The sequence below is a fragment of the Notechis scutatus genome, chromosome 5 (genome assembly GCF_049901735.1).
Source record: "Notechis scutatus isolate UNSWTSFEM ecotype Mainland chromosome 5, rNotScu1.2, whole genome shotgun sequence".
NCBI lineage: Eukaryota > Metazoa > Chordata > Lepidosauria > Squamata > Elapidae > Notechis > Notechis scutatus.
In genome coordinates, this window is record NC_142013.1 from 16,301,111 (window position 1) to 16,315,153 (window position 14,043).

At 35.6% G+C, this 14,043-nt stretch overlaps 1 protein-coding gene across 2 annotated transcripts in view; it reads left to right on the forward strand.

The window, feature by feature from the left end:
* Positions 1-14,043, forward strand: part of DYNC2H1 (dynein cytoplasmic 2 heavy chain 1) — a 146,190-nt gene that overhangs the window by 115,358 nt on the left and 16,789 nt on the right. For both annotated transcript variants that reach the window (XM_087966204.1, XM_087966205.1), the window contains exons 83-85: positions 8,076-8,192; positions 12,159-12,368; positions 12,578-12,667. In XM_087966204.1, coding sequence (XP_087822330.1) covers positions 8,076-8,192; positions 12,159-12,368; positions 12,578-12,667 — 417 coding nt within the window. The remainder of the gene's footprint in view (positions 1-8,075; positions 8,193-12,158; positions 12,369-12,577; positions 12,668-14,043) is intronic.

Here is a 14,043-nt window from a genome sequence, read left to right on the forward strand (position 1 = left end):
AATCTGGTAGAATAAGTTAGTGGAGTCTGTTATATTAGCCTGTTTTGATAGCCAATTTGAGAACAAAATCATGACAAAATAGAAGTGAGGTTAAAGAGAATTATTGAATTATCCTGAAGTCTATTTCTTGAGCAAAGGATAGAAAAGCAATTTATATTTTTTGTGTTATCAATGTTTGGAAGGAACTGTGTGAAGTGTTGAAATGAATGATAGGTCAACTACAGTACTATTTCATTTTCTTGACAGTATTCGATACTTAACAGCAGAGCAATTCTTAATTGCTAAAAAGGTGAAGCCAACCATGATTTGCACTTCTAGTAATCATCATATCATAACTACAATAAATTTCATGTTAAGAATGACCCATTTAAGTAATATATTTGCTGATGAGGTTTTAAAGAAAAACATGTCTGTAAACGGGTAGAAATCATTGAACATTTGGATTCAAGGATCACTGAAGCTGATCCCTCCTTTAATAGCAGAGTTTTCTTCTGCTGCATTGAAAGAATATAATAAAATATAGAGAAATTGGAAAAGTGACTTTCCTTGAAGTTACAGTTGTCATAGTGATTTAAATTCTTATATTCAGGGTTAAAACAATTTAATGTATTTAAATATAATTTAATATTTTCCATGGTTAATTTCTAATCAAAGTTTTACTGAATATTAACTGTATAAACTTGGTTATCCTTTGTCCACTTATAAATATTATAATTCTACACAATTATTTTTTCTTTTCTTTTTTCTTTTTGTTTTTCTTTTAAAGCATGAATAGTAAATTAAAAAGAAAAATATTGCTTTTTCCAGGACTAATGAATTACACATTTCCAAAAGCTTTTCCTTAATAGCTGGAATAATATCACTTTTTTCGATTTCTCAATATTATTCTTTCAGCTATCCTTTACTTATAATGCAACCATAATTCCTAATAGACAAATTCCAAGATTTGGCATATAATTCAACATGATATTAACACTTTTAACATTTAAAGTTTTTTTTACATATATCTACTTATGATCATTGAAAGTATCATTCCAAAATAATAACAAATGATGCCAGGGCTATGTCATAAGTTTCATTAAACGCTCACATATTTTTACCATCTTTAACAAAGGAAATCTGAGGTACATCCTTTCACATGCATTCCTAGGAACATCCAATATATTCTAATTTTTTGATAAATCAACTGAAACTCAAATCCACTGTAACATTTTTAAGAATATGAAGTCATTGGTGGAGCATTATCAGAGCTTCCAATTCTATTCCAAGTCTTTTTTTGAAATTCCCCAGAACTTTCCATAACTTAAGAGCTAATTATTCATTTTATTCTTGATTAATATTGCTGGCAATTGTGCTTTCACACAATAACATCTTCTTTTAAGAACTCCAATATGTATTGTATTCTTTTTCCTATTAGTTTCTCCTGCTATGGAATCTTGCTTATCGTTCTGTGAATTTATCAAATAGCATTTCTTCAAGCAAAAGTGTTTTCTTTGCTGATGTTTTTGCTTATACATAGAAGTGGATATGGACAAAAAATGTTTTTTTAAAAAATTTCATGTGTAATGTCATAGTCCACCCTCCTCAAATCTGGAAAAACTAATACTGTATTAGTAATATCTATATTTACATCATTTCAATAGCATTAGAAGTACAGCACTTACATATAAAACACATAAACACATTTACATTATAAATCACATGCAATACATATGCCATCTATCAACATTAACCCTGGCTTCCCATTGCAGAGATTTTTAAAAAAATAAAGCAATTTCTTAGACATGTTGACAAGTGTTTTGGCTTACTATACCTCTGCTTTCCCACCAATATTTATTTATTTTTATTTATTTATTTATTTGATTTGTCAATCGCTTACAAGATAATAGGTATAAGTATATACATATTTATGAATACATGAAATGGGTACATATAAGAAAAATAAAAGAAACAATAGGACAGGGATGGTAGGCACATTGGTGCGCTTATGCACGCCCCCTACAGACCTCTTAGGAAAGGGGTGAGGTCAATAGTAGACAGTCTAAGGTTAAAGTTTTTGGGGTTTGGGGAAGAAACCACAGAGTCAGGTAGAGTATTCCAGACATTGACCACTCTGTTGCTGAAGTCGTATTTCCTACAATCAAATTTGGTGCGGTTAACCTTGAGTTTATATCTATTGTGTGCTCTTGTGTTGTTATGGTTGAAGCTGAAGTATTCATTGATAGGTAAGTCACTGTAATGTATGATTTTATATACCGTACTTAGATCAGACCGAAGGCGGCGTAATTCAAGGTTTTCTAGGTCTAGAATTTCAAATCTGCTGGCATAAGGTATTCTGCAACAAGTAGAGGAGTGGAGAACTCTTCTTGTGAAATATTTCTGGACTTTCTCAACTGTGTTAATATCAGATACGTAATGTGGGTTCCAGACTGATGAGTTGTATTTGAGTATTGGTCTAGCAAATGTTTTGTATGCTCTAGTTAGTAGTATGATATTACCAGAGAAAAAGCTACGTCGGATTAGGTTAACAACTCTTAATGCCTTTTTGGCTATGTAGTTACAGTTGTCTCTAGCACTTAGATCATTAGAGATGAGTATTCCAAGGTCCTTTACAGAGCTTGGATCGTCAACAAGGTTACACATACACATAAGATGGCAAAAAAGTCACAAGTCTGATGGCACATTTTCAGACTAACCAGTTCACTTCATCAGATACATAGTGTCTGTTGTGAGATCCAAACTGGATTAGGTAGGATAAAGAAAATAGAAGTCAGGATTGGTTAAACAGATTACATGCAAAACCGTTTAAAAGTACCTTATCAAAATTAACAATTGTAATTTGATTGTGTTTGTTGAGATCTTGTGAGATTGCCTGAAACCTTTTGATGAATGCGAGACTCAATGACATCTCTCTTCCTCAGTATGTTGATTGGCAATGACTAGGTGGGTGGGAGGATGGATGGATGGATGGATGGATGGATGGATGGATGGATAGATAGATAGATAGATAGATAGATAGATAGATAGATAGATAGATAGATAGATAGAGGCAGGGAGGCAGGGAGGCTGGCTGGCTGGCAGACAAAAACTGCTGGCTGCTGGCTGGCAGACATACATAGAAACTGATGTATCAGTTTTGAAAAAAACTCTATTTTCATGTTTAAAAGCAGGCCTTGCAGTCTTCCAGAGGACTGGTAGGCACGTCATTTAGAATATGTCACCATGATTTCAGAAGTGGTGGCCAGGTATTTTGCAAACAGATGCTTATATTTAAGCCAGGTGTTCAGCCTCTCTTGCAGCCTCAGCCAAATCAGCCACAGAGGGCCAACAGCCAGATGGGAAACAGCTTGCCTAACTGAGCAGCAAGAACTGGGTAAATTCTAGGCTTTGATCATGCCATCATCCACGTTTTCATTGTATTATAGATTGTCAGTAGCACAAGGTTTTGGGTGGGGAGAAGACTCCATTTAACAGTGGAACAACTGAAGACAACTTTATGGATTAGGGATGAAATGAAAATGTATTCTTTGAAAACAATTTCTGAGAAATATTTCTTTCATGGTAAAGAATGATAAATCCTTAATCTTAATCTCTCTCCCACTTTTTCTTTCTCACACAAGCAACTGGAGCAGTAGAAATATACATGTTCAGCTGGGCTGTTTATGCCCAATATATCTTCTGCTACTTGTTAGTTTCTTGGAAGTGGAGGACAGAATCTTCTTCATAATGGCATCGCTTTACAAAAAATGACCATATTTTTATAACATGCTGTGCATGGCCTGTTCAAAGAAACAAGAGACTTTTTTTGGAAATTTGATAAAATTCAAAGCTGACAGCATGAATGTAGTTTTTCCTTTACTGTGACAGAAAGATTCACTCTTAGCTTGCTTAAGTTAAAAATTGCATGAGCTAGCATGTCTCCTGTGATTTGTATTCAAGCTTTTAAGACCTACTTCCCTTGAAAAAAATGTGCTGATACAGTCTTTTGACACAATAAAAAGCCTACACGTTTAACTTCTGATATTTAGTAAAATCCTCATCTTCCAAATAACTATCATAAATTATAGTTCAGAGACATGGAAAATTAGAATGCATATTCTAGAAGGTTACTAAAATAACCAATGGTCTGTTAATATTCACTGTTCTTAGAAAAGAGATGACAATGGATCCAATTCCAAATGGAATAGATTCAGTACCATTTTTTTGTATGTGTGGATGATATATATGCCCACTCAGCTGCCTAAACTTTGTAATGTTTTGTATCTAGCATATATTTTATTTGTTAGAATTGTGTCCTGCCTTTCTTCTTTCAGTGTTTAAGGTAACATATTAGGCTGTCCTGCTCACTCGCACACACATGTAATGGAGGTTTAGTAGGTTTATTAATATTCCCTAGCAATCCCCTTTACCAAAAACCTAGAACTATCCCAATTAAGTCCAGCCAAAAGTAGACCGACATTAGCCCATATAGTAATGACCAATGAGTCCACATGGCACTTGAAAGTTTCCCAAACAATACAAATCCACCAGGCAAAATTAAATCCACAACACAACAGGGTTCATGACTGAAGAAAAGTCCAGAGATCACAAGGCCCGATCCAAAGTCAAGGCACAGAGTCAATCCAAAGCAAGGCAGGGATCAAAGCAACTAGGAAACATGCAGCTAGGAAATGAACACATTGTTCTCAGCTTCGCCTCTATCTGTCTGCTGTGCTAAATAGCCGGTTTCTGGTGCAGCCCATCAAGAGGGGCAAGGCTGCCTTCTCATGAGTAATCGGGATGACCTTCGCCGCTGATGCCTTTTTTGTGCCCTACGTGTTCTCGGATCAGGAGCAGAAGGCAGTTCCTCCTCCTCATCACTAACCAGCTGCAGCTGCTTGCTTTCCCTCCTGAAGCCTCATGGCTATCCTTTTGCAGCTGTGCTTCATCCCACTCAGGTGGCTTCTTGGAACCGTTGACCAACTCCCTTCCAGACTTGCTTGGAACTGGTTCATCTTCCTCCAAGCTGACATCTGGAGAGTATCTTGGAATGCATCCAGGGGAGTCATCACATATAGAGAACTCTCCATTTTCTGTCTGCATGTCTGTCTAGCTAGTCATCTAGTTATCAGCAATCTATTTACCATGTTCATATGGCTGCCCATTTCCCAGAAACGTGACTCTTTGTAGCACATAATAGTGCATTAAAAGGAAAAACCAATAAATATATAACTGTCATAATTAAAAGCTACACAATACACCTGAGCAAAGAAGATAATGTTGGCCATAGTAAAAGAGCCATAGCAGGATTTCCCTGGTCCCCTGGAATCTCTTGGTCTGAGAACATAGCCAGATCTTGAGAGATTCGCAGAATGTTGAAGGGGATGGAGCGAGACCCACTTCTGGGGGGTGTCTGGGAGAATATTCCTGGGGAGGGGGAGAACTGTGATGACACAGCAGAGAAGGCATGTCTCTTAGAACCACCAAGTGGTAACTTTCTAAAAGATGGAAAAAAGTTTAGACTGAGACAAAGTTTACTTAAAACTACTCAGTGATCTTCTGTTGCTAAGGTGATCTCACAAATCCCATTGCAATGCTTTAACCACTGCAGATAGTCCTTGATTTAGGACTGTAATTGAACCTGGAAGTACAATTGTAAGTTGTGCTAGTTTTTTTAAAGTAGTTCATTACATGATCAAGCCAATTTTACATATTTTGTGGCAGTCATTAAATGAATTGCCATGATTGTTAAGTGAAACACCACTGTCACTAAGTGAACCCATTGTTAGCAATGGTTGGTTTTTTGCCAGAAACTGAAACATGAATCATAATCACATAAATGTGGGCCAGTTGCCAAGCACACAAAATGTGATCATGTGACTGGGAGGGGAAGGCTGATCATCAGAACTTCAAATTGGGCTATAAGTATCTTTTTGGGTCCATCATAACTTTGAATGGTCACTAAGTGAGCACTCATAAGTTGAGAACTACTTACATACCATTCTTTTTTGCTTTGAATGGTGCTTGACTCCTGTATATTTCAGTTGTTTCCTTGATCTATTTTACTTCTACCATTGTCCAAATTGCATAGAAAGATCTGTTTCCTTACAAATATTTTATGGCCTGAGCCTATGCTGAGCCCAAATCCTGATTCCATTTCTTACATAATTTCTTTTCACTGTTTTCTATGTGAGATTTTAGCATGGAAAATAGTGTTTATAAAGAGAATATAAGGTAATTCAAATTAGATAATTTAGCTAATGTAAGTATAATACATTAAATTTATTTGACAGGAGTTTTTTAACCCTGGTTGTATTGGAAAAGAAAGAAGCATCTAATTTGGAGATCCTGTATTGTTAGAACTATAATTTAGTTTATTGTTCAGCAAGCGTATCAATTTCCTTTTCAATTTCTGTTAAGGAGAAAAACATTTTCAGTATACAAAGTGATTCATTTTCATTAACATTTAAAAATGTGTCTAATTTGCAAACAGAAATATTAAAAGTTTTCTCCATCTTTTTCTTAAATTGAACCTGTTCTTTTTTAAGCCCTAATTTTCCAGAATGTTTAGCAAATAAGTTGATAGCAACAATTATACAACTTAAAATAATACTTCCACAGATTACAAACTAGTGAAGCTTCATGTTCTTCTACCAAATGTAATAAATTGTTTTAATTTGTTTTTGGTAAACTAAAAAGCTTACCAAGTTTATCAAGCAAAATGAAACATTGCATCGCTGCACATTTTTTAAGTTAGAAAATCTATCAAAAATACAGAAACAAGGAATGTATTATAATATTTATTTAGAGGACTCTTAAAAGCTGACTATCAGATCCTCAAATAAACATAAAAAGGAGATGGATATGGATATGGATATGGATGGCCTGTCATTGCAGATACTTTGAAGCTGAATTTCCATCATTAGAGTGATGTGCTTATAAAGGCAATGTCATATGACTGTGTTGCTTAGTGACAGCAATGCTAACAGTTTCTGTTGCTGTTGTTAAGCAAGGATTGCAGATCATTAAGTGAGGACCTCAACTGATGGCAACTTGCAACTTTCTTCTAATGTTCTGGTTGACTTTACTTGTTGGAAAGTTCAGGAGGCTGACAAGCAGGTCAGTGGGCAAGTGAGTGCTATAGAGTGTAGGCAGGTGGCCACATTCAAGATTTTAAGTGTGTTGTAGTGATCTCTCTATATACATGATTATTCTGTATTCGAATATTTTAAACTATGTTTTCATTAGAGAGAAATTCAGTTTTCTCAATATGACTTCATGTCCTAGATTAGCATTTTTAAAACTATTGTGCATAATATATTTTCAATATCTGCAACTAAAAATTCCACAGTCTTAATTGTATTTGTTTATAATAATTTCATGATTGACAACTTCTAAATGTTTACATGGCTACAAGAATAAGTATGAGACAGAGGCACCATGCAAATTCTCAAATAATTATTCAAACAGATTTGATTTCAGACCTTTTACAAATCATCATATAATTCTAATTCCATAATAACCAGATTTATCTCATATGAATTCTTGTGATCAACATTTCTTTTTTATGATCTCAAACAGGTGTGTCAAACTCGATTTCATTAAGGGCTGCATCAGAATTGTGTTTGACCTCAGAGGGCTGACTGGGTGTGGCTGGGGTGGGCGTGGCCAGGGTGGGTGGGGCTAGTTCGACGTCCTGCAGCCCTTTGCCAGTGAAAATGGGGCCTGAGGCCCACGTTCCATTTTTGCTGGCAGAGGCACTGCAGGCCAGATCAAAGCACCCCGCAAACACCCCTGGTCTCAAACAAAAGTATCAAGTTAATCCTTTGTAATCATCCTTAACTATCTCTGGTAATGTAATTATTAATACAAATAATCAATTAATGAAAACACTCTTATCTTCACTCTAATTGCTCATTTTGATGAGAGGTTTCTCATCATAGAATTTATGGTTAAATCTTTATTTGCAATTATGCTCTAGTTGACATCCTTCCAAAGATATTAATCAAAATATACACAATAGGTCTGGATCTCTTCTATAATCGTATTGGGAATTGTCTCCATATTCTCATGTTTTGTTTTGTTTTCTCTTACAGGTAATTTCACAACTTCGGATCTTGAGTAGGTCTGTAACTGCTGGTTGCAAATTTGACAGAGAAATCTGGTCAAATGAGCTTTCTCCAGTCCTCAACCTGTGGAAAAAGCTTAATCAGGTAAGATCAGCTGGAGGATAGGAAAAACTTCTTTGATGTTAATAACCATATTTTTCATACATACTGAGATTATATGAGCAACAGGATATACATTATGTATCTCCCAGGAATTAGAATTAGAATTATTTATTGGCCAAGTGTGATTGGACACACAAGGAATTTGTCTTGGTGCAAATCTCTCAGTATACATAAAAGAAACGATACATTCGTCAAGAGTCAAGAATCATAAGGTACAACACTTAATAATAGTCTTAGGGTACAATAAGCACTCAAGTCATACTATGAAACAGTCCATATAAATCATAATCACAAGCTGATGAGGGAATTAGATGAGGGAATAGAAGGGGAACTTACCAAATTTGCAGATGATACTAAGCTGGCAGGATTAGCTAACACACAAGAATAGTGTTCTAGTCTAGACTAGAACACTGGACTATATCTAACAAAATGAAATTCAATGTAGAGAAAAGTAAAGTCCTACACTTAGGCAAGAAAAATCAAAAGTACACATATAGACTGTGTGAAGCCAGGCTCAATAGCAGTAACTGTGAAAGGGATCTTGGAGTCTTAGTGCACAACCAGCTAAATATGAGCCAGCAGTGTGCAGCAGCAGCCAAAAAAGCTAATATAATCCTAAATTGTATTAACAGAGGGATACAATCAAGATCAAGGGAGGTACTAATACCACTCTATAAAGCCTTAGTAAGATCACACCTAGAGTACTGCATCCAGTTTTGTTCACCACATTATAAAAAAGATGTTGAGATTCTAGAAAAAGTACAGAGAAGAGCAACCAGGATGATTAGGGGACTGGAAACTAAAACATATGAAGAACGGTTACAGGAGCTGGGCTTGTCTTGTCTAGTGAAGAGAAGGACCAGGGAAGACATGATAGCAGCCTTCCAATATTTTAGGGGCTGCCACAGAGAGGAGGGAGTCGAGCTATTTTCTAAGGCACCTAAAGGCCAGGCAAGGAATAATGGATGGAAACTGAACAAGGAGAGATTTAACCTGGAAATAAGGAGAAACTTTCTGACATTGAGAACAATCAACCAATGGAACAGCTTGCCTTCGGAAGTTGTGGGAGCATCATCACTTGAGACTTTCAAGAAGAGGTTGGACTGCTATTTGTCAGAAATGGTGTAGGGTCTCCCACTTGGGCGGAGGGTTGGACTAGATGACCTACAAGTTCCTTCCAATTCTGATTGTCTGTTATCTGTTACTCCATAAGTGACAAAGTTACAGCCATACAGTCACAAGTGGGAGGGGATGTGTGATAAGGAGTGATGAGATATACAACATTATGCAAAATATAGTAAAGGAATAAATTATAGTAAGTCAAAGACATTGAAAACATGTGATGAATGAAAACAAAGAAATTATACAAATAGTCATCCAATCGCAAATGACTGTCTGAAATTATGAGAGACTCGGGAATTGATTATTTTTTGACCCCATCCTTGAAGTGACGACTGCTACACCACCCTTGTGATAACATGATCATATTTTGGGTGCTTGACAACCTCTTCTTACAACTGGTTACCAAGCATCCTGTGATCATGATCCGTCATCATTTCCAGCCTTCTCTGCCAGCTTCCCTAGAACTTTTGTTCTGATTAATATTTGAGAAGAACTTGTTTTATATAAAGATAATTAATTTTGACATTGGAATGATATTTTATGCTATTAGTTTCTTTATTAGTGAGGACAAAAGATTTGGAGTATGTACTTGGACTTAAGACTGCTTTTCAATCCTGTGATTTTTGTATTGCTAAAACCTTTATACTTTTCTAACAAATCAAAATTATTAAAATAAAAAAAGCCAGCCTGGAAACGAGGGTAGACTTGGAATAATTGTAATTAAGATTTTTTTTTTTTTTTTGAGGTCAAGGCCCCCAAGCCACAAAATCTTAGCTGAAGAATTAAAAATAAGTTGCAGTTTGCTTAGATTTGTGAAGGTCAAATTTTCGGTGAATACATGAAACAAGAGGCATAGCATGTTATGAATAAATTTGCCATTTTGTCTGTGCAGAAAAATAAGCAAAAGGTTGCTTTTAGGATGCAAATATTTTCAGACTTTTATATTTATATCTATTGTGTAGTAAATACTAAGTCTGGTCCTTTAAAACAATTATTTCCTCTTCCTGCATCACTAGAATCCCACTCCCATCCTAGGCACTTTTGGAAATTAATGCATTGGGCTGACTATAGTTTTTCAGCCAGAATTCTCTCTCAAATAGGAAACACAGCATTAAGCTTTAGAAGCAATACAATAATCCATACACTGTATTGGATCCAGAATTAATGGGTCTGAGGTCTAATTCATATTAAACTGACAATTTACTTGTGACACAATTTAACTTCCATTAATTTCAGACAGAATGACTTCAAGCTCTAATCTGTAACTTTAAATTAATAATCAGTTAACCAATTTTAGAACCTATGCATTAGTTCCGTTGAAATATTTGTGCTGTAATTATATTGACAGTTGTTGTTTTTTTGTTTCCACTGCCATTTAAAAAGTATTTTTGGGGGGTGGGTTGCTCTGTTTTTTTTTTAAATTGTTATTAGGCACCAAGAGTCTTGCTTGAATTGAACAAACAAACAAAAATCAATATAAAGTTTAAAAAAGCATTAATACTGATATGTCAAGAAATTACGTAGATTATTAACATAAGATAAATTTGGCTCTGCCAGTCAAAACTCCTTAGCCAATGTCACTCAGAACATGCCTATTCTGCCAGTTGGGAAGAGACCCATATGTAGCCATGGTCTGAAACCATGAAAGGCTTTAAAAGTTACTACCAGCATCTTGAATTGCACTGAGAAGCACACTGGAAGCCAAAGATGCTTGCAGAGCAGTAAAGTAACATATGTTTTTTTAAAAAAAAACCTAATGCCATTAACCACCCACACTATATTTGGAAGCAAAGAAGCTTTCAAAAAGACTGATTACAGGATATGGCTTTAACCATCATAATCAGCACTTTGAATTTGGCAGAAAAACAAATGTTGTTTAACAAATATGATTATTATATAGTTTAAATCAGCAATTTCCACTCTAAACGTTTGGCAATTGAATTCTGCACCATTTGTAATTTCCAACCTCCTTCCAAGGCTGCCTAATAGATTGAACTTTCCAATAGCCTAATCTGATCTTCATTCAGAGTTACAGAAAAGCATGCCTTGTCACCGCTACCACTTGAGTACATGATATTAAGGCCAGGCTGAGGGAATGCTGTACCACCCAGAATAAGAAAAAAAAAACATATTTCTGAAAATTGAGCTTCTGGGGAATTTTTTCTTGTCTTTATATATAATAGATAAATTGTCTCTTCATAGTTATTGACAGAGTGGCCTTGAATTTAAGGGAGAATTCAATTAACCTGAGTTTAACCTTTGCAATTTATTGTCATATCATCTAATTTAGATTACCAAATTTTAGTTAATAATTCAAAATCTTTAATTTTGAAGAGTATAATAACATAACTGCTTCTTTTTGCTATTGTTTTCTGCTTGTTTCAAGATCTTGTGCCCTCTTTCCTAGTTTGTTCATTATCACTGCAGCAATGCAGACATCTTCAATTCTGAGAAAGATATTTTTCCAAGATACTTAGATATATACATTGAAGGATATGAATTACGTAAATTATATACCCCGCCCTTTCTGAGATCAGTGTCTCCTCCTCCTCCTCCTCCTCTTCCTCCTCCTCCTCCTCCTCCCCCTCCTCCTCCTCCCCCTCCTCCTCCTCCTCCTCCTCCTCCTCCTGCCATATCCGTCATCGGACATGAGTTTTGTCCAAACCAGTCCCTTAGATTTTAAAGCCATGATGTTCTTCTGCCTGGACCTCGTTTGCCTTCGGTCTTTCCTTGGAGGATCAGTATCTGTTTATATATATATATATATATTCAAGGATGATCTCATTCAGCCTTTTAACTAAATATTGGTGGATTTTTGTCTTTTAGAATTCTAGTCTGATTCATCAGAAAGTGTCTTCTCCTTCTGAACGTCAAGGATCTCCAATCCTTTCATTCGTTATCTTAGAACAATTTAATGCCATTCGCTTAGTTCAAAGTATTCATCAGTCTCTTGCTGCTCTCAGTAAAGTAATTCGAGGAACTTCACTCTTAAGCTCAGAAGTTCAAAAATTAGCCAGCGGTTTATTAAACCAGAAGGTAAGATATTTCAATTCCCTGTGTACAACATGCATAATTCTTGAGTAAATAAAATAAACTTGAACCACATCTAATTGAGGAAGTATGAAGTTTACTTATTCATCAAAGAGGTAAAAAGCTTTCCTATCCACTGTGGAAATGCAGCCAAGATCGGTGAATTAGAACAATCAGCAAGATTTCTAATGATGATTCTTTATTTTTTTTTTCAGTGCCCTTTAACATGGCAGAGCAAATGGGAAGGTCCAGAAGATCCTTTACAGTATCTGAGAGCTGTTGTAGCACGAGCACATGCTATTCAGGTAGTTTCCCATTGCAATATGATTCATTTTTTAAGTTTAGTAGGTTTATAATATGTGGTAACATTCATACGTATATGGTATCCTTGTTTTTTTTTTCACTTGCACCACTTCTTTTATAAAGCCAAATATAGGAATTGGCTCTTTTAATATATCACACAGAATGGTATGGGGTGTATGTTTTTATATTTGAATTCCTTTGGTCCGTTACGGATAATAGTGTAAAATGCATTTAGTTTTCATAAGGGATCAGTGATATCAGGCCGTTTTGTAGAAAAAGAAAGTTGGAAACTTTCAAAGCTTTCTCATCATGGTGCAAGTCTGACCAAGTCTGAATTTGCAAAAGTTGTCACTGGGAAGCTGTCCACAGAAAATAAAAGACACAGTGTAACAAACAATAGCAGCAGCCACAACACAAAATTCTATGCCTTCTGTTTTTTAATATTTCTGGCTCTCGATGTACAGTTTCCTTCATTAAAAGGAAACACGAGTGCTAACAAGAGCACACATCTGGAGTTACTGATCATGTATTTGCCCTCTGTTTGAAAAGAGGCAACAGTAACCTTTTTCTTTGGTGCTGCGCTATGATTCTATATGTGTATTGAAGATCATATTCTGTGTGATGGACTGATATTTCAAGAGGAAAGAGCTCATGAGCATTTTAGCTGCTGGTGGCATTGTTTGGGATAAAGGGCTAGGTATCTACCAGATGTTTGGGGATATAGTTCCCAATTACACTGGAAGAAGGACTGTTTTTCTTGTAAAGCTTATTCTTTTTTTTAAAAAAACAAAGACAAAAGGAATAAAAGGCAATAAGGAAGATATTCAGAGCAGATTAATTTGTACAATAAATTTTCCATTTGTTTGCTTATCTTTAATGTACAGAGTGATGTTGGCTCTGCATGGGCATACAGTTTGAAGAAGGGCAATATTAGCCATATGCTGTTTATTTAAATATTCAAAGGCAGAGTATATAAAGCGCCTTGTTTTGCAGAATCTCTTTTCTCAACAATTTCCATTATTAGCTCCTTCTTACATGAGCTAAGTTTGCCCAACGTGAGCCTAGAGAGCAACTTTCATTCCACATTGCCTCCCACTGTCACTGTGTACAAAACTAATTTGAATCATTGCTGTGTGCATAGTTGATACAAGCAGCTTTTAAAATCTCGCCTTGGTCGTCATATTTTTTTCAGGGAGGCAATGAGTTTACTTTTCTAGAGGCCCAGATCTGTTACCTTTGAATGAGGATAGAATGGTATGTCTCAGACTCATTTTAACCATTCATACCAGTGGAATTGTACTAGCAATGCAGATACCCTAGCATGGAGTTGGTTTCGCACTTCTATAATGCTAAATTGGTAGATCTTTTTCTAGAACAT